The 22,368-nt window shown below is 38.1% G+C and overlaps 1 protein-coding gene across 8 annotated transcripts in view; it reads right to left on the bottom strand.

Moving 5' to 3' along the window:
- Positions 1-22,368, bottom strand: part of DNAI7 (dynein axonemal intermediate chain 7) — an 87,828-nt gene that overhangs the window by 33,889 nt on the left and 31,571 nt on the right. For all 8 annotated transcript variants that reach the window (XM_059886481.1, XM_024991820.2, XM_059886482.1 and 5 more), the window contains 3 exon segments: positions 19,774-19,920; positions 17,057-17,160; positions 14,082-14,388 (listed from right to left, as the gene is read on the bottom strand). In XM_059886481.1, the coding sequence (XP_059742464.1) occupies positions 14,082-14,388; positions 17,057-17,160; positions 19,774-19,920 (558 nt within the window).

Raw genomic sequence — 22,368 nt, 5'->3', positions numbered from 1 at the left:
AAAACCCTAAACCTCACTCCTAACCCTATCTCCTAAACCCTAGCTCATACCTGTACCCTTACCTATAAAGCCATAAAATCATATATCATATAATCATATATCTATAGTTATAAACCATAAACATAAACCTAATCATAACCAGAAATTGAAACGAAAACCATAGTACATACATTGTAACAAGAAACTGAAATCAGAGCCATAAACCATAGTTTATAACCAGAAACATTATAACCAGAAACCATACCCATAAGCCATCAACCATAACAATTAACGATAACCACAACTAAAATATAAACCAAAACTGATAAGCCATGTCCCATAATCATAAACTCTAACCTTAACCTAGCCCCAGGTCAGTTCCCACACCACCTTTCAGCCCTAATCTTAGTCCTCTAAATCACCAACCCCAATCTAGTCAAATCATACAAAGACATCACAGAAAGAAAACTATGTATTAACATTCCTTCTAAACAAAGATGTAAGAATCCTTCACAAAATAATAGCAATATGAAACCCACAGCATATTGAAAAGATTGTGCATCATAAGCAAGTGTCTCAATACCAGAAACTCCAGGTTGTTAGTATACTCAGCCAAGCAATGTAATAAATTATTAAATGAAATCCAAGCAATGTAATACAAGACAATTATTGCATGATCATATAACTTGATGCGGAAAAAGCTTTAAACAAATACTAGTGTTATTTCATCATATACTACTACTAAGTCACTTCAGTCGTGTTCAACTCTGTGCGACCCCATAGACGGCAGCCCACCAGGCTCCCCCGTCCCTGGGATTCTCCAGGCAAGAACACTGGAGTGGGTTGCCATTTCCTTCTCCAATGCATGAAAATGAAAAGTAATATAAGCACTAACAAAAGTAGGAAGAAAAGGAGATTTCATTCAATATGATACAAAACATTAGAAAAAACACATAACAAACATCATGCTCAATGCTGAGGACTGAAAGGTTTACCTCTGAATTCAGTACAAGATTAAGATGCTGACTTTTACCATTGTTACAATATTGTACTGAAAGTTCTACCCAGGGCAATGAAGAGAGACATAAAAGGCATCCACATACGAAAGGAGAAGGTAAAGCCATATCTATTCACAGACAGTGACAGTATCTTATATATATAAGTTCCCAAAGAATCAACAAAAAATTACTTGAGCTAGTCAACTAATTCAGCAAAGTTACAGGATAAAATATCAATACACAAAAAACTATTTGTATATACTAGCAATAAATATTCTCAAAAGGAATTTAAGACAATTCCACTTTAAATAATGTCAACACCAGTAAAATACTTAGGAAAAGATTTAATCAATCAAGGTGCAAGACTTCTACACTGAAAATCACAAATCATGTCTGAAAGAAATGAAAAAAAACCCTAAATGATGTGAAGACATCCCATAGTAATGGAAAAAATTAATATTGTTAAGATGGTAATGTTACGTAATGCAATCTACAGATTCAATGTGATTCCTATTAAAATTTCCAAAGGCTTCTGGGGAGAAAAACACAAGTTTATCCTAACATTCATATGAAATTTCAAGGGACTCCAAAGAGCAAAAACAATCTTGGAAGTCAAAGTTGGAGGGTCACTCTTCCCAATTTCACAACTTAGTACAAAGTGACAGTAAATAAAACATTGTGATATTGGCATAGAGGTATAGATCAATGGAATTGAATGGAGAACTAAAAAAATTTTTTGTTGTTGTCCAGTCAACACATCCATATATAGTCACTGATTTTTTATAAGGATGGAAAATAATAAATCGGGGAAGGAATGATTTTATCAACAGATGGTGCTAGGCAACAACTATCTATGCACACAGGGATGAAACTGAACTCTCATACCACATACAAAAATTAACTCAAAATAGATAAAAAGCTTAGTCAGTTCTCCATATTTGTGGGTTCTGTATCCACAAATTCAACCCACCGTGGATCAAAAATATTCCAAAAAATAATTCTAGAAGGCTCCAAAACAAAAAACTTGAATTTGCCTTGCTGACAACTATTTACATAGCATGTATATTGTATTAGGTATTGCAAGTAATCAAGAGATGATTTAAAGTATAAGGGATTATGTGTGTAAGATATATGCAAATATTAAGCTAATTTATATAAGGAACTTGACCATCTGAGAATTTTGGTATCCACAGAGCAGTCCTGGAACCATTCCTCCATGGAATGACTGTATAAATTCAAGAAGAAAAAGTGGTGATAAATCCTCATGACCTTGAATTTAGCAATGGTTTCTATGATTTCACAACAGGGCACAAACAAATGAAAGAAAAAATAGATAAATTAGATTTCCTTAAAATTAAAAACTTTCATGCCTCAAAGACATTATCCAAAAAGTAGAAAGACAGCCCACAGAATGGAAGAAAATATTTGCACATTATACATCTGATAAGAGTCTGTCATTCAGAATATGTCAAGAACTTTCACAACTCATCAACAAAAAGACAAAGAAACTAATTTTTTAAATGGACGAAGGGCCTGCATAGACCCTTCTCCAGATGAGATATACAAATGATCCACAAGCACGTGAAAAGATGTCAAATATTCTGCGAGGCAAAACAGTATAAATGATGTGAGGCCATGGGCAGTTTTTAGGGTGGTGGTGAGTGTGTGCCTTAGTCACTAACTTGCATTTGACTCTTAGAATCACACAGACTATAACCTGCCAGGCTCCTCTGTCCATGGGATTTCCCAGGCAAGAATACTGGAGTGGGTTGCCATTTCCTTCTCCAGGGAATCTTTCCAACCCAGCAATCAAACCCAGGTCTCCTGCACTGCCAGATTCTTCACCATCTGAGCCATCAGGGAAGGCCCTACAAAACGTTAAGGTGTTTGAAAGAGGAGAGCTACAATGACAAGCACCATATAGCTAATGGAGGAGTATCTGATGAGTGATATTTTAAGTCTGTTTGGTGCAAACAGACTGAGCTGGTTACATTTATTCCTCATAAGGATAATATAAGGAATGGACCCACTGGATATAGTTTAATGTGTTTAGGATTGTTGTGCTTCGTAGTATACCCTAGCCAGCCAGTTTGAGCAGTACAGCTATAAGAACTACAAATCCATCAATGAGAATTCTACAAGCCCCTTTGGCAGTCACAAGGTGTAACCTGTAGAGGGGCATTTTTACCGTAAAACCTATTATGCATGCTGATCAGATGAAAACATTGGATCAAGAGTTAGATATTGTTTGGGCTCAATATTGCATTATTAAAAAGTTTCAGTTCAGTTCAGTTCAGTCGCTCAGTCGTGTCCGACTCTTTGCGACCCCATGAATCGCAGCACGCCAGGCCTCCCTGTCCATCACCAACTCCCGGAGTTCACTCAGACTCACATCCATTGAGTCAGTGATGCCATCCAGCCATCTCATCCTCTGTCTTTCCCTTCTCCTCCTGTCCCCAATCCCTCCCAGCATCGGAGTCTTTTCCAATGAGTCAACTCTTCGCATGAGGTGGCCAAAGTTCTGGGGTTTCAGCTTTAGCATCATTCCTTCCAAAGAAATCCCAGGGCTGACCTCCTTCATAATGGACTGGTTGGATCTCCTTGCAGTCCAAGGGACTCTCAAGAGTCTTCTCAAACACCACACTTCAAAAGCATCAATTCTTCGGCCCTCAGCCTTCTTCACAGTCCAACTCTCACATCCATACATGACCCCAGGAAAAACCATAGCCTTGACTAGGCAGACCTTTGTTCGCAAAGTAATGTCTCTGCTTTTCAACATGCTATCTAGGTTGGTCATAACTTTACTTCCAAGGAGTAAGCGTCTTTTATTTCATGGCTGGAGTCACCATCTGCAGTGATTTTGGAGCCCCCAAAAATAAAGTCTGACACTGTTTCCACTGTTTCCCCACCTATTTCACATGAAGTGATGGGACCAGATGCCATGATCTTAGTTTTCTGAATGTTGAGCTTTAAGCCAACTTTTCACTCTCCACTTTCACTTTCATCAAGAGCCTTCTTAGTTCCTCTTCACTTTCTGCCATAAGGGTGGTGTCATCTGCATATCTGAGGTTATTGATATTTCTCCCAGCAATCTTGATTCCAGCTTGTGTTTCTTCCAGTGTAGGGAAAACCACTAGACCATTCAGGTATGACCTAAATCAAATCCCTTATGATTATACAGTGGAAGTGAGAAATAGATTTAAGGGCCTAGATCTGATAGATAGAGTGCCTGATGAACTATGGACGGAGGTTCGTGATATTGTACAGGACACAGGGATCAAGACCATCCCCATGGAAAAGAAATGCAAAAAAGCAAAATGGCTGTCTGGGGAGGCCTTACAAATAGCTGTGAAAAGAAGAGAAGCAAAAAGCAAAGGAGAAAAGGAAAGATATAAACATCTGAATGCAGAGTTCCAAAGAATAGCAAGAAGAGATAAGAAAGCCTTCTTCAGCAATCAATGCAAAGAGATAGAGGAAAAGAACAGAATGGGAAAAACTAGAGATCTCTTCAAGAAAATTAGAGATACCAAGGGAACATTTCACGCAAAGACAGGCTTGATAAAGGACAGAAATGGTATGGACCTAACAGAAGCAGAAGATATTAAGAAGAGATGGCAAGAATACACAGAAGAACTGTACAAAAAAGATCTTCACGACCCAGATAATCATGATGGTGTGATCACTCACCTAGAGCCAGACATCCTGGAATGTGAAGTCAAGTGGGCCTTAGAAAGCATCACTACAAACAAAGCTAGTGGAGGTGATGGAATTCTGGTTGAGCTATTCCAAATCCTGAAAGATGATGCTGTGAAAGTGCTGCACTCAATATGCCAGCAAATTTGGAAAACTCAGCAGTGGCCACAGGACTGGAAAAGGTCCGTTTTCATTCCAATCCCAAAGAAAGGCAATGCCAAAGAATGCTCAAACTACCACACAATTGCACTCATCTCACACGCTAGTAAAGTAATGCTCAAAACTCTCCAAGCCAGGCTTCAGCAATATGTGAACCGTGAACTTCCAGATGTTCAAGCTGGTTTTAGAAAAGGCAGAGGAACCAGAGATCAAATTTCCAACATCCGCTGGATCATGGAAAAAGCAAGAGAGTTCCAGAAAAACATCTATTTCTGCTTTATTGACTATGCCAAAGCCTTTGACTGTGTGGATCACAATAAACTGTGGAAAATTCTGAAAGAGATGGGAATACCAGACCACCTGATCTGCCTCTTGAGAAATGTGTATGCAGGTCAGGAAGCAACAGTGAGAACTGGACATGGAACAACAGACTGGTTCCAAATAGGAAAAGGAGTATGTCAAGGCTGTATATTGTCACCCTGCTTATTTAACTTATATTAAAAAGTTTAGTGAACCTATAATATTTTGGATATACACTAGAAGTGGAAGAGATCCTACTAAGGTGTTTAAAAAAAGTAAATTCTTGCATTATGTTGTTTTATTTAGTTTCCTCAGCGTGCTTAGTAGCTCAGTCACATCTGATTCCTACGTCGCCACCTTGGACTAGAACCTATAACTTTTATATGGAAAAATACCTAAGATGCTTTGTTAAGATTTTTTTTAAAGAATGAAACTATATTTGCAATGTCCTGTGCTGTGCTTAGTCATTCAGTCGTGTCCAACACTTTGTAACCCCACGGACTATAGCCCACCAGGCTCCTCTGTTCACGGGGATTCTCCAGACAAGAATACTGGAGTGGGTTGCCATGCCCTCCTTTAGGGGATCTTCCCAACCCAGGGATTGAACCCAGATCTCTGCACTGCAGGAGGTTTCTTTGCCATCTGAACCACCAGGATAGAAACAGTAATTACTGTTGCAACTAGTGTTGTTTTGAATAAGAATAGAATAGAACCAATAGAAAATAGAAAATAAAACAGAATAGAAAAGAATCAACTCCATACCAGTGAAAGTGATCATTAGAAATATCTGTAACATAAATAATGTAGTGATATGTAGGGGCAGTGCTTTGAGCTAGTGATTCTTTGGATAGGTGGAATTGCCTGGCTATGGGTATGAGTGGTAAGAGTTACGTTGTTAGAATTAGTAAAGGTACTGCTAGAGAGTCAGAGAAGATTAATGAAAACTTAAGGCTGTTGTCATTAAATTGGTTAAGAAGGACTAAGCTAATAAAACTAGTAAACTGAAAGTGGTAGTATTAATTCAAATGGTATTATTTTTTTCATATTAGTGGTATTAATAGGTGTAATCATGAATTTTAAAATTGTAGCTTGAGATTTTGTATGTAACCAATGTAATAGGTGTTTGATACCATTATTAGCAGGGATAATCCTAATGCAGCTTCGCAGGCTGTAAAAACTGGTAAGATAATGGGTATTATGCTAGCTAGAGTTAAATGGGTGTTCAGAATTATTAGGGTTGCCATAATAAATAATGACATTATTCCCTTCAGAAATAGTAGGGAGGATATTACACAGGATTGGTATATTAAGACCCCCCCAATGTTAGTTGCTTCAGTCGTGTCCTACTCTTTGTGACCCACCTGTAGCCCACCAGGCTCCTCTGTCCATAGGATTTCCCACGCAAGAATACTGGAATGGGTTGCCATTCCCTTCTCTAGGGTATCTTCCTGACCCAGGGATCAAATCCATGTCTTCTGCTTGGCAGGCAGATTTTTTACCATCTGAGCCATTGAGGAAGCCCCCAGGAGAAATTGTAAATACTAGAGTAATATTTATGTAGACTACAGGAACTTGATAATTATGAATTTAATCATAATTTAATGAGTGAAAAAATAAAAACTTGCTTTAACTTAAACTAATTACCATATTTGGTCCACTCTAACCCCTTTTGAGTCCACCTGTAGGCTAAATTTACTCTAGTGGTGAAATTAGGATTAGTCCTATGAGTATTGCTATTAGATTATTTGTTTGGGATGCTCAGGGTAGGGGCAGAATTTTTAGGTCATACAGAGAAGAAACATAATGGTCAATATGAAAAATTTTAAGGGAAAACTGTAGGCATGCTGATCCTATAATGTCATATCTGCATTTGTAAGGACTTGATTTTTCCATGTGTTTAGTTGGGGAAGTTAGAAAGCGATAAATACAAGAAAGCTTTTCTGGATGATGTCTCTTTGTCACTAATACATTGCTAAAATGTTGGTTAATAAGTCCAAGTATAAAAAGAATGTTGAGTCTAAACAGAAGCGTATGACTAGACCAGATAGTTCAAGAGGGGCTAAGAGAGCTTTTGTAAAAGGCTGGGGGTTGGGGTTTATCACTTGGAATACATAGGTCCGATGGGTTACGTCATTGTGTAAGCAGAGGCTTATAAGCAGGGGCTGACATAAGCTTGAATAATTGTGCTGTGCTGTGTGTGCTTAGTCACGTTCGACTCTTTGTGACCTTCCGGAATGTGGCCCACCAGGATCTTCTGTCCATGGGGTTTTTTGAGCAAGAATACCAGAGTGAGCTGCTTTTTCCCCTTCCGGGGGATCTTCTCGACCCAGGGATCGAACCCTCGTCACCTGTGTCTCCTGCATTGCAGGTGGATTCTTTACCTGCTGAGCCATTGGGGCAGCCACTGCAAATTCAAGGATAGAGAGTAGAAAGAGAATAACAAATGCAATGAAGGCTGTGTTAGGAATAATACTTATTAGGGCCAGGGTTGCCCCTCCAATTATATTATTTAATAGTTTCTGCTGAATCATATGGTAGCAAGTAACTATCATTAAGATCCAGCAATTCTATTTCAGGGCATTTATCTGAAGAAAACAAAAGTACTAACTCAAAAAGAGGTATGCACCTCTATGTACATTGAAGCACTATTCACAACAGCCAAGACACGGAAGCAATGTAACAGTTCATCCGTGGATGAATGGATAAAGAAAACGTGATACATAGTGACAATGGAATAATATTCAGCCATAAAAAATGAGGAAACCTTGCCACTGGAGACAACAAGGGGGACCTCGAGGGCCTTATGTTAAAGGAAATAAGTCAGACAGAGAAAGACAAATACCATATGATCTCACTTTTTTTGTGGAATATAAAGAAAGAAAGAATTTAAATAGAGAACAGATTGGTGGTTGCCAGAGGTTCGGGGTTGAGGTAGACAAATGGGTGAAGGTGGCCAAAGGTATGAACCTCCAGTTACAGAGAAATAAATTCTTGACTTGAAATATACAACATGGTGACTACACTTAATTATACTGTATTGTATATTTGAAAGTTTGTAAGAGAGATCTTAAAAGTTCTCAGCACAAGGAAAGAATTGTAGCTATGTATGGGGGTGAATGCTAACTAGACTTATGGAGATTATTTCACAGTACATAGAAATATCAAATCTTTGTGTTGTATACCTGAAACCAATATAATGCCATATGTCAAGTACATCTCAAGAGCTTTTAAAATTAAAGTATATAAAATCTGTATCATTTTGAACGGCTTCTACTTGACTGAATATTTTATAATTAATCTGTGGACTGTAATTTCTAATATAAAAAAGCCAGTGAACATTGTAACATTTTTATTTAGTTGTCTTAGGATTTCATAATAATAAATCACTAAAATGAAAAATCACTAAAAGGTACATTTACATAGTATCAAATTTCCCGGAAGATTGTACAAACTTTCACTTTTAATAACAGAACGTGAAAATGGCTGCAACCTCTCACACTCAGTTTGATATGAAGTGCTATAACGTCAGTTCTAATTTGTTTACTCATTTGGTTATCTTTTCATATCTTTATTGACAGTTGCATTTCTCTTGTTGATCTGCTCAAGTCTTTTGCCTAATTTATATTAGGAACTTGTCTTACCAATTTGTACAAGTTCTTTATATTAGGATAATAACCATTTGTTTGATATGTTTAAATATTTTTCCCAGTCCATTGTCTTTCAGCATTGTTTATAGTGAGGTTTATTTGACACAAATGTTCGAACCCATAATCTCCTTTTCTTGCAAGGTTTTGGTTTTGATGCACTAATAAGGAAGAAAGATCTTAGGACTTGCACGGCGGTCCAGTGGTGAAAAATCATCTACCAATGCAGAGGACACTGGTTCGATTTCTGGTCTGGGAAGATTTCACGTGTAGCCGAAATTAGCCACAACTATTGAGCACGGCCTAGAGCCCATGTCCCACAACTAGAGAAGCCACTGCAGTGAGAAGCCACCCACCACAATGAAGAATAGCTCCCGTTCACTGCAAGTAGAGAAATCCTATGCATAGCAACGAAGACCCAGCACAACCAAAAAAAAATAATGACAAATTTTCTTTTAAATCTTTTTTGTTTTTGTTCAGTTGCTCTGTCATGTCCAACTCTTTGAGACCCCATGGACTACAGCATGCCAGGCTTCCCTGTCCTTCACTATCTCCTGGAGCTTGCTCAAACTCATGTCCATTTAGTCGATGATGCCATCCAACCATCTCATCCTCTGTCATCCCCTTTCCTTCCTGCCTTCAATCTTTCCCAGCATCAGGGTCTTTTCAAATGAGTCAGCTCTTCACATCAGGTGAGCAAAGTATCAGACCTTCATCTTCAGTATCAGTCTTTCCAATGAATATTCAGTAATGATTTCCTTTAGGATTGATTGATTTGATCACCTTGCAGTCCAAGGGACTCTCAAGAGTCTTCTCCAACACCACAGTTCTTTTTAGTAAATATGATAAAATAACTTCCCTACATTCTCTTCAAGTACTTTTTATTATTTTATGAGTTTTGATTAGTTTGTTTTTATATTTAAACCTAGGATCTGTTAACTTTTTTTTAGTCTGTAGAGGGAAGTATGATTGGAAATATATTTTATTTCATATCTTAGCTAGCTGTCTCTGAGACCACTATTAAACTCAACTGTTCCCTTCTCAAGTTCTATACATTATTTTACATAGATATTGGATCTCCTACTTCTTTCCACCATTTATTTTACTCACTCCCATAAATTCCATCAAATTATCTTTATCCCCTTCTTTTGAGCTGCTGATTTTCTTTATAAATCCAGTGATTTTTGCCCCTTGCAGGTGACTCACACTTACAAAAAGTGCTCAACAAATGTGTTCTATTCAGAATTAGTGGCAAGTGGAGGCCCAGCTGGAGAAGGCAATGGCACCCCACTCCAGTACTTTTGCCTAGAAAATCCCATGGATGGAGGAGCCTGGTAGGCTGCAGTCCGTGGGGTCGCGAAGAGTCAGACATGACTGAGCGACTTCACTTTCACTTTTATGCATTGGAGAAGGAAATGGCAACCCACTCCAGTGTTCTTGCCTGGAGAATCCCAGGGACGGGGGAGCCTGGTGGGCTGCCGTCTATGGGGTCGCACAGAGTCGGACACGACTGAAGTAACTTAGCAGCAGCAGCAGCAGGAGGCTCAGCTGATGATTGTTTCCACCTGCTCTCTTTCCTTCCCTAGCCAGCTGAGCAGGGAAAATGGCTCTGACCTGGGGGATTTTTCACTTTATGTAGATTACTGCCGCCCCTCTTAACTCCCCTCCAAAATCTTCCTTCAGCACAGAAGATGGCTTTCCCCCTGCCTTGGTACACTTAAGCATGACTGTAGCATTTACCTGCTTCTGTGGAAATCACACACACTTCAGCATTGTCCATATTAACTTTTCAGAATGCTGTGGGGCATTTGGAAGAATGATAGAGCACATGGACATAAGCATTATCTACACACACGCCTGTGTGGTGTGATGAGAGGATTGGTTCCCCAGAACAGGGGTGCTCACTAAAGTAATCTTAGTGTCATCTTCTAGGCAATCTTCTCTTTTTTCAACTGCCTGATCACAAAGTTCTGCCAGCCAGGTTCTTCCACCAACCACTCACACAATTTTCAGTCCTGCTTCCAGACTATGGTGAAGTTTCATAAGGTAAAACTAATTGTCTGATCATTACTCTTGGTTCCCTAGACGAATTATTTGAGAAGAACTTCATTCACTATGCTTTAAAATATGCATTACCATCGAGTAGAATGCTTTTCCTTAATGTACTTCTGTGTATTATCAACAGTAGCATTGGTACATCCCCTGGAGGAGGTCATGGCAACCCACTCCAGTATTCTTGCCTGGAGAATCCCCATGGCCAGAGGAGCCTGGCAGGCCACTCTCATGGGGTCGCAAAGAACTGGACATGATTGAGTGACTAAGCACAGCACAGCACAGCACTGGTATACCTTTAGTTATTTTTACACCTTTAGTCTCATTATAGATTGAAGACGTTCAGTTCAGTCGCTCAGTCATATCTGACTCTTTGCAACCCCATGAACCGCAGCATGCCAGGCCTCCCTGTCCATCACCAACTCCCGGAGTTTACCCAAACTCATGTCCATTGAGTCAGTGGTACCATCCAACCATCTTATCTTCTATTGTCCCCTTCTCCCCCTGCCCTCAATCTTTCCCAGCATCAGGGTCTTTTCAAATGAGTCAGCTCTTCGCATCAGGCAGCCAAAATATTGGAGTTTCAGCTTCAACATCAGTCCTTCCAATGAACACCCAGGACTGATCTCCTTTAGGATGGACTGGTTGGATCTCCTTACAGTCCAAGGGACTCTCAAGAGTCTTCTCCAACACCACACTTCAAAAGCATCAATTCTTCAGTACTCAGCTTTCTTTATAGTCCAACTCTCACATCCATACATGACTATAGGGAAAACCACAGCCTCAACTAGATGGACCTTTGTTGACAAAGTAATGTCTCTGTTTTTTAATATGCTGTCTAGGTTGGTCATAACTTTCCTTCCAAGGAGTAAGCGTCTTTTAATTTCATGGCTGCAAGCACCATCTGCAGTGATTTTGGAGCCCAGAAAAATAAAGTTAGCCACTGTTTCCATTGTTTCCCCATCTATTTGCCATGAAGAGTTTCAATAAAACATTAAAGAATAACAGAAAAAAAACAGATGTAGTTAAACACATTGGAAAGGGCCTGTTAATGGAGGAAAACTTAGTTTGGTAACTTGGAGCTCTAATAGATGACAGATTTTGAGAAAAACAGAAAACTGCACTATTTGGTATTACAGTGAATTCATGTGCTGATATCTTTAATGTGAAACTATTTTAAGTAGTTTTAGACATAGAACTATAATAAGTCCTCACTTATATGAGGTGCTTCAACTGACACATACATGTATAGGAAGAACTGCTAAAGCCATCTAAATTCAAGTAATATTTCAAATGATATCTTTTCTAAATTATTTCACAACTTTAATAATACGAAATTTTGGGGTAAACTGTTGATGAGTTTTTTTATAAAATATGATCAAGGAATTTGAGGAGCAGAAGTTATTCAATATTTTTTATCAGATCAAGACCAAACATTTTTAGATAACATCTTTTCTTTCTTTTTTCGACTCTTCCCTTCTCTCTGCCTAGAACACCCTTCTCCAGGACCTTCTCAAGATTAGCTCCTACAAGTCAGCTCAAATGTCTCTGCTTCTAAGAAGCTGGTCCTGACTACTAGCAGAAGTGTCCCTACCACTCCACCCTAGGCAGTCCTGTTTTATATAAACAATTTTGATACCTTTTTATTTGTTGTTTTCATGAATGTTCAATCACAAATCTTGCAAAACCTTATTTTTAGTGTACAGGTCTCCATTTTGTTTCTTACTGCATACTTAAATAATGTAACATCCAGGGCCCATTTACTCATTCTTTATTTATTCCCCCTTAGAAATCAGTGTATTACATCCATTCATGTCTTCTTAACTAAAGCAAGTCACATGGTCATGGTCACCCCTAATTTTAAGGGGGAAAGGAGTATAATCTTCCTACATGTCCAGGAAAGGGAAGAAAACTGGAAATATTGTTGAACCCTAGTAAAGCTACCATGCTATCTGAGAGGAAAAATGATTTTTTTCTTTAATTTTAAAAGCTACCAGATTGCTCAAAAAACATTTAAGAGTGACAACTTTTAAAGAAGAACAAATCACTTATTTCCAACCTCTCTGAAGTATCAGTTATATATAGGTTTCTGGATTCTCCTCCTTTTATGCCTTTTTGATTTTTTTCATAATTGTAGTCACATTCTGAATACTATTCTTTGTACTGACCATTGTGTCTTATATCCATCTTTTACATTGCTGTAGAATCATTACAATTTTTGATTCTGGTGTAACCAAATGGCATTTTTCAATTAAACGTGTTCTTAGAATACCTAATAATACTTATTCTAATTTCTAATTTGTATTCAACTTAATACTTAACCCTACCTGTGTTTAAAGAAAACAAACCAATAAACCAATACAATATTTTAAGTACTTACAGGAAAACCTGGTCCTCCCTAAAATAAAAGTGTCCATGGCCAAACAAAAAGCTGCTCAGTGCTGAGAAAGTTCTATTAAATGCTAAAGAGACAGTTTATTTTACCATAATAGGTAAGTGGCTTGAAAATCCTGGAAACAGAACGAAGAGAGCAGAAACTAATTACCAAAATATGATTATTATAACATTTAATTGGGCTTTCCAGGTGGCACTAGTGGTAAAGAATCCACCAGCCAATGCAGGAGACAGAGGAGACTCAGGTTCTATCTGTGGGTCAGGAAGTTCCTCTGGTTAGGAAATGGCTACCCACTCCAGTATTCTTGCCTGGGAAATCCATGGCAGAGAAGATTGGCCAGCTACAGTCCATGGGGCCACAAAGAGTCAGACATGAATGAGTGACTGAGCGCATAGCACCTAACATATTATTATATCTAAAGATGTCAATTTTTAAAAGAGAAGTACAATGGTTTTAAAAAATTAGTTTTTGCTTCATTAAATTCTTTCTTACAAAACCGAAACCTGAAGAAGTAACTAATCCTTCAGTTTGTGAAAGTATTTATCACAAGTTCCCTTAAGTGAATTTGAAATATAATTAATACCCACAAACAAAATTGCTTCAAAGCTTTTGGGGACTGAACCTAAAATAAAAATGAGCAATTTCTGTGCTCAACTTTGGGATGTGGAAGCAACAAGCTCAACTATAAATAGTGACTATGAATATAGAAGGCAAGGGGAAAAAACACATTCAAAACGGAGCCATTGGTTAGAAAATGGCTTTCAGTTTCTAGCTGTTTAGAAAACAATCTTGAGAATGCATCAAGAGAATCTAATAACACCCGTTTCATGAAGAAAAAAATGTACATTTAACGTGTCCTACCATTTGTTCTTCGACATCACCTTGTCCCTCAGCTTTTGTTTCTTCCTCATGAACTGAGTTAGACTCATTTTCTTGTTTATTCTCTTCTTGGAGATCTTTGCTGACTGCTGTTTGCACACTCTTAACTTCTTCTTTGACAAAGTCAGTTACTATAGAAATGTGTTCTTGTGATGGTGTTAGAACAGGGCTCAGGGGTGTGACATGATCGTAGTGAGTGTGCAGGAGGCGTAGAGCAATGTCAGATGTTGCTAATATCCTTGGGATTTCAAATCCAGTTTGTGTCTCAGAGAATCTGATACTTCTGTGCCTGTTAATTAATTTAACAAAAAAGATGAGCCTCTAGGAAGTTCTATGTCTGCTGTGAATTTATACCTAAGCATTATTTCCTCTTTAATTTCACCAGAGTTTTGAGCAGTGTGGATACACTTAACTTGCTTTCTTTGCAAGCATTTAGACCAGGTTTCTGATGTTACTGTCTCAAAACTATCTCTTGGGATCCATGGCTCCATACTCTTCTCTTCCATCTCTGGGAATTCCTTCTCTGGTTCCTTTGTACAGCCTCCTTCCTAACCATGACTGAGCGATTGAACTGACCTGAGTTGAACTTCCTAAAGGGAAAGTGAAAGTGAAGTCGCTCAGTCGTGTCCGACTCTTTGCGACCCGTGGACTGTAGCCCACCAAGCTCCTCTGTCCATGGGATTCTCCAGGCAAGAATACTGGAGTGGGATGCCATTTCCTGCTCCAGGGGATATTCCCAACCCAGGGATCGAACTCAGGTCTCCCACATTGCAGGCAGACGCTTTAACCTCTGCGCCACCAGGGAAGCCCAGGCTGATGTCACTCAGCTCTCCATCCTGAGTCCTCCTTTCATCTCCTTCTACATATTCTCCCTGGATATTATAATTTCTGTGACTTCAATGAGCTCTATGTTTCCTAGGGGAAGAAGTATCCCTGAATGAACTATAAAAGGTTAAAAAAACTCCTTTACATATGTGTGCGCATATGTAATAAAATTCATAAGAGTTGATTTCTAAAAAGTTAAGAACTACTGATCTGTATGCTAATGACTTCCCCAAACATGTCTCCAAAACTTGGGCTTCCCTGGTGTCTCAGTGGTAAAGAATCTGTCTGCCAGCGCAGGACATGCAGGTTTGATCCCTGAGTCAGGAAGATCCCCTGGAGAAGGAAATGGAAACTCGTCCCAGTAATCTTACCTGGGAAATCCCATGGACAGGGGAGCCTGGCAGGCTACAGTCCACGGGGTCACAAAGAGTTGGATACAACTTAGCGACTAAACGACAACAACAATGCTAATAATGCCTCCAAATATGTTTCCAACTCACATTTCTCTCAATGCGTTCAGATAGTTACACTTTGATGTCTCATAGTCTCATAGGTAACTTCAAATTCAACAAGTCCCACACTGAACTCACCATCCCAACCTCTGCCCCCTCTTCATCACCATCAAAGTAAAACAAAAGTTGTTCTGCCACCACTGTTCCTTATCTTAGTAAAAGAATACCATCTAATCCTCTTTTTAAACCTGGGTAGTTAATACAGAGCTGTTCGTTTTACTTTTATTCTTTTAAAATTATACAGATTATTTTCCGCCAGAGGGCGGTCCACTGGTTAGGATGCCACGTTTTCACTGCCATGGGTGTGGGTTCAGTTCCTGGTTGGGGAAATAAGATTCTGCAAGCTGCACAGTGTGACCAAAAATAAATGAATAAAAAATTTAATTAAAATTTAAACCACAGAGTATTTTGTAGCAAATAGAACTTGGAAAATATTTTGTTCCTTCCTTTTACTAAATATCAAAAACAAAGTCCAATTTTTCCCATTGTTGTTATGACTAGTCTTTTTAGAGCTGGGACTAGAAACCCAGACCTCCTAACTTTTATTCTGATAATTTTTCTCTAAAACTCACTGTGCCATATTAACTCAATTATTTTGAAACATTCGAGTAAAGCAGCAGCCAAGTGATTATGAATTTGTCATTATCTCTATTATTCCTCAGAATGATATTACTTTGTTGAAAACATCATTTAAATATCTAAAAAGTAATAAATATGAAATTATTTTTGAAAGTATTAGTTTTTAAATACATATTTTAAATTTTTTACAATGTTGTGTTGGCTTCTGCCATCTAACAACACAAATCAGCCATAATTATGCATACATATCCGCTTCCCTTGTGGCTCAGCTGGTAAAAAATCTGCCTGCAATGCAGGAGGCCTGGGTTTGATCCCTGGGTAAAGAAGATTCCCCTGGAGAAGGGAAAGGCTACCCACTCCAGTATTCTGGCCTGGAGAATTCCATGCACTGTATACTCCATGGTGTTACAAAGAGTCAGACACAACTGAGCGACTTTCACTTTCACTCTCCCTCCCTAGCCTCTCTCCCCTTCCCCCATCCCATCCCTCTAGGTCATCATAGAGCACCAGACTGGGCTCCCTGTTGCTACACAGGAACTTCTCACCAGCTACCCATCTTACACCTGATAGTGTATATATGTTGATGCTACTTTCACAGTTCACACAAAATAAATTTTTTAAAAGCTTCAGACTGTCCCGTAGAAAGTACCTATCACTTCTACTTTTTGGTGGGGAGGGAGGCTGAGTGAGTGAAAAAAAGAGGAAGACCCTGATATCTAGTCAGTGTGTATTTATACTAGACATCCTGTTATGGATGACCTTTATATGTATTAACATTTAATCTTCAGCCCAATCCTATTAAGTGATAAAAATAATTTCACTGTTGATATACTGAGACCTTACAAGGCTAAGTAACTTGCCTAAGATAAACAACAGGTCTCAGAATTAAACCCTAACTGGCTGAGCTCCTAAGATGGGTTTTGTTTTTTTTTTTTTTCTAAGATGGGTTTTTATAAGTACGCCATGCTGTAATGCAACAGGCATCTGCTTGGTCATGTGACTCTAATGTCTTCAGACCTATAGCATCACCCATGGCAATACCTTGGATTCTTCTTGAGGTTTGCCCATATATAGAGAGTAACATTTTCATCTTGAATGACTTTTTCCATATTTCCACTGTCCAGATCTGCTAAAGTGCTAGCTTGCTGTAAGAAAAAAAGAAAACATTATTAAGATTAGAGGCCTCACAAATTATACAATTTAGGTAAGTTATTTCATCAGTTAGGTGTTGGATTCCCTTCAATACTTAAAAAAGTAATTTGGGTAAAAATAAGGTTCAATAAAAATAACAAAGAATTGTTTTAAATAATTCTCTAAATGATACAAATGCATTTACTCAGTTAAATGTGTTCCCCCTTTTCTACTCAGTTTCTCTTAAGGTGTCTAAGGATGGTTCAGTTCAGTTCAGTTCAGTCGCTCAGTCGTGTCCGACTCTGCGACTCCATGAATTGCAGCACGCCAGGCTTCCCTGTCCATCACCAACTCCCGGAGTGCTCCTATATTCCCAGATAGCTCTTGCAGATTGCTTTTAGATTACCCTTTTCAATTTTAACATTATCATGACTTCTCATTTTAACTGTATATCCTAATCTTAACTTTATCCTTACCTTATGCTACTGCAAAAGTTAGCCTATTCCTGAACACACCAAGTTTACAAAATATACCTATGAGTTCTGTGTTTTACTAATCTAATACCTGATAATCAACATACCATTTAAGGATATTCTTTAGAATTCCTTAATAAACACTAAAATAGATTCATGCCTCTTGCTTAAGACATTAGTTCTTTAAAAGGACTTAAATAAGTCAATATGTATTCAGCTCCTATAATGTAAAAACTTAAAAGTACTGGGAATTGAATTTATTGCTATTTGTTTTCAAAGTAATTGTTCTGTGAGTTCCCTGGCAGTGGTTAGGACTTCACTGAAGAGGGGCACAGATTCAATCCCTGGTGGGAGAACTAAGATCCCACAAGTCATTCAGTGTGGCATAAATAACAGAACTGTTGTAAAACTGTTTCACATTGTGTGAATTTATCCAGCTGTTCCTTCACAGTTTAACTTACTCTATCTCCTTTATTTTTTGTACACTGGAAGTTAGGTCAAGGTAGGTTTAAGTGGTGGCCCACTCCAGTGTTCTTGCCTGGAGAATCCCAAGGATGGCGGAGCCTGGTGGGCTGCCATCTACGGGGTCGCACAGAGTTGGACACGACTAAAGTGACTTAGCAGCAGCAGCAGCAGCAGGTTTAATCACATTAGATGAATGATTTTCTGCAAGAAGGCACCTTATGGGAAGTTGTGTTCTTTACACTGCATCCTATCAGGAGGCATATGATGTCCCACCGTTAACAATGTGGACTTGATCACTGAGTTCAGGTGGTGACTACCCATATCTTCCCATTGCAAAGTACCTTTATCCTAGTCAGTAAGTAATCTGTGGTCAAATACTTTGGCATTATGAGAATGACATGCTCTTAAACTTTTCACCTAATTACTGAGGTAGTGGTTAATTATCTTTATCAGTTATTACACTGGAGATTGAAAAGTGGTGATTATCTTACTGACCATTCCTTCCACCTTCATCAGATGGTATTCTATAAAGAATTGTTCTCTCAACCCCCACCTCACTTTCCCTCTACCTTTCTGGGGTATCACTGTAGACTCATGAATTTTTATTTTAATCAGTGTGTTTTAATAAATTATAGTCATTGTTCTTTCTGATATTCAAATTATCTCCAACTTGACCACTGGGAGCTTTTTTAAGCTAGTCTTGTCCCTTTACCTATGACTCTATTAGTCTTTGAGCATTTACTTGCTTTCTAGCACAAGATAATGTAAAAATTCATCTTGCAATAACAATCTCATCTTTCAAATTCCCTGCCCCAAGCTTGAATCAGCTATTTACCCCAATTAGAACTTAGAAATCTGGTTCATACTGATATTTCCATTACAAATTTAACATTACAGTGTTTTTTCTAATCTTCTGTTCTATATAACATATCTTTTTTTCTCTTAAAATAAAAATCTTGATCAGTAATAATTATAACACATTTCCTTACTGGCTTTTTCTTACAATATAAATAAGATAGTTGCAAAATTTTAATATGAATATTACTGCTAAGAATAACTTAACAATAATAAGCCTTCTCTGCAGTTCTTTTTGTAATTAGAACACATTCTACCACGTCTATAAACGTTACTGTGTTCTAGACCAGAAGAAAAAAGAAACCAAGACACAAAATAGCCAAAAGCAAGGTATGATCTTATACTGTTTTCTGATTTAAAAAAACAAAGCCAAACAAATATTATGGAATTATTATTAACTTTCATAGATATAATAATAATGGCTCTATAATTAGTTGAACATTACCATTAGTGCTAAGATATTTGGGAAAAATAGAGTGACTACCAATAATTGTAATCTTGTGTAAACTGATTCATTCTAGAGTGAATATCTAACATACAAGGTTTTGTGAATTCATTTTCATAATGGTCCTAGTAAACTTTAGCAAGTATAAGAGAAAATATCTAGAATTTAGCTATATTGATAATGTTTTATTTCTTTAAAAATAAATATTCACAGTTGATATTTATTATTATTAAAAATAAATATTCACATTGTGCCTTAAATTATTCTGACTTTTCCTTAACCTTTTAAATCTTCAAAAAAATGATACTGGATCTTAAAAATTATATAATATAAAATCTTAACACTTACAAAAGGTATTAATAACATATAAAGCAAAACATCACACTTACTCTGAGAAGTATTTCTGTGGCTCTGTTAAACTTAAGATGAAGGAGCTCCTGCAGTTCTAGAATTGATTCTTGGTACTGGATTATATTTTTCCCTTGCAAATCATATGGTGGAGTTTCCAATAAAATTAACTTCAATTTCTCAATTAACTATAAAGTGAAAGTAAAAATACAAAGCAAAAATTTACCATAAAAGTAATCTTCTGATAAACAAAGGAAAAAGTGAAATATGGGATGTTTTACCATTTTTGAATTGAGGAACATATCACCAGTAAAACATATAAAAATAGTTTCCTGAATTTATTCTGTTAGAAAAGGTCATGGGAAAATAAAATATTTCCTCCCAAAACTCCACTATAAAAATCTTCAACTATGTATAACGAGCTGTCCTCAGCAAGCTGATAGAGGAGGCTTATTACCCAAGACTGTAGAACAATAGAAACAATAACAATATGGTAACAATGAGAAGAGTGAGCAGAAATGGAAGAGGAGAATCACTAATATCTACTGAATACTTACTATGTTCCAAGACCTGTGTTCCAAATGCTTTATATGTTTTAATCCATTTAATTCTTATCATAAGTCTATGGGTCAGTTAGTTCAGTTCAGTCGCTCAGTCGTGTCTGACTCTTTGCGACCCCATGAATCGCAGCACACCAGGCCTCCCTGTCCATCACCAACTCCCGGAGTTCACTCAGACTCACGTCCATCCAGTCAGTGATGCCATCCAGCCATCTCATCCTCTGTCGTCCCCTTTTCCTCCTGCCCCCAATCCGTCCCAGCATCAGAGTCTTTTCCAATGAGTCAACCCTTCGCATGAGGTGGCCAAAGTACTGGAGTTTCAGCTTTAGCATCATTCCTTCCAAAGAACACCCAGGACTGATCTCCTTCAGAATGGACTGGGTGGATCTCTTTGCAGTTCAAGGGACTCTCAAGAGTCTTCTCCAACACCACACTTCAAAAGCATCCATTCTTTGGCGCTCAGCCTTCTTCACAGTCCAACTCTCACATCCATACATGACCACAGGAAAAACCATAGCCTTGACTAGACGGACCTTTCTTGGCAAAGTAATGTCTCTGCTTTTGAATATGCTATCTAGATTGGTCATAACTTTCCTTCCAAGGAGTAAGCGTCTTTTAATCTCATGGCTGTAGTCACCATCTGCAGTGATTTTGGAGCCCAGAAAAATAAAGTCTGACACTGTTTCCACTGTTTCCCCATCTATTTCCCATGAAGTGATGGGACCGGATGCCATGATCTTCGTTTTCTGAATGTTCAGCTTTAAGCCAACTTTTTCACTCTCCACTTTCACTTTCATCAAGAGGCTTTTTAAGTTCCTCTTCACTTTCTGCCATAAGGGTGGTGTCACCTGCATATGTGAGGTTATTGACATTTCTGCCGGCAATCTTGATTCCAGCTTGTGCTTCTTCCAGTCCAGCGTTTCTCATGATGTACTCTGCATATAAGTTAAATAAACAGGGTGACAATATACAGCCTTGACATACTCCTTTTCCTATTTGGAACCAGTCTGTTGTTCCATGTCCAGTTCTAACTGTTGCTTCCTGACCTGCATACACATTTCTCAAGAGGCATGTCAGGTGGTCTGGTATTCCCATCTCTTTCAGAATTTTCCACAGTTTATTGTGATCCACACAGTCAAAGGCTTTGGCATAGTCAATAAAGCAGAAATAGATGTTTTTCTGGAACTCTCTTGCTTTTTCTGTAGATACTGTTTATTGTGCCTATTTTGTAGATGAGGAAACTGAAGCAATCTAGTTCCACCAGAGGAGCTTAGAAGACGCCACTCCATCCTATCAAATGAAAGTCTGAACAGACTAAAAAACCAACAAATTCTTTATGGATCAGAAAGCAGGAGGAGGGGGAAAGGAAGCATTTTGAAATACACAAGAGCACTTTGTTCTTCTTAACAAAGCTTGATCTCAGGGAAAATTAAGAGCAAGCTTGACCTGCTGGAATTTTTTTTCTATTAATTTAATTTAATTGGAGGCTAATTACTTTACAATATTATGGTGGTTTTTGTCATATATTGACATGAGTCAGCCATGGGTGTACATGTGTCCCACCATCCTGAAACCCCCTCTCACCTCCCTCCCCAACCCATCCCTCTGGGTTGTCCCAGACCACCAGCTTTGGGTGCCCTGCTTCATGCACTGAATTTACACTGGTCATCTATTTTATATATGGTAATATACATGTTTCAATGCTATTCTCTCATATTGTCCCACTCTTGCCTTCTCCCACGAGTTCAAGAGTCTGTTCTTTACTTCCATATCTCTTTTGCTGTCCTCCATATAGGGTAATTGTTAATCTTTCTAAATTCCACATATATGCATTAATATACTGTATTGGTGTTTCTCTTTCTGGCTTACTTCACTCTGTATAATAGGCTCCAGTTTCATCCACCTCATTAGAACTGACTCAAATGCATTCTTTTTTATAGCTGAGTAATATTCCATTGTGTATATGTACCACAACTTCCTTATCCATTCATCTGCTAATGGATATCTAGGTTGCTTCCATGTCCTAGCTATTGTAAACAGTGCTGCAATAAAACTGGGGTACATGTCTCTCTTTCA

Source organism: Bos taurus, chromosome 5, assembly GCF_002263795.3.
Source record: "Bos taurus isolate L1 Dominette 01449 registration number 42190680 breed Hereford chromosome 5, ARS-UCD2.0, whole genome shotgun sequence".
Taxonomy (NCBI): Eukaryota; Metazoa; Chordata; class Mammalia; order Artiodactyla; family Bovidae; genus Bos; species Bos taurus.
This window is presented reverse-complemented; position numbering and strand designations above follow the sequence as displayed.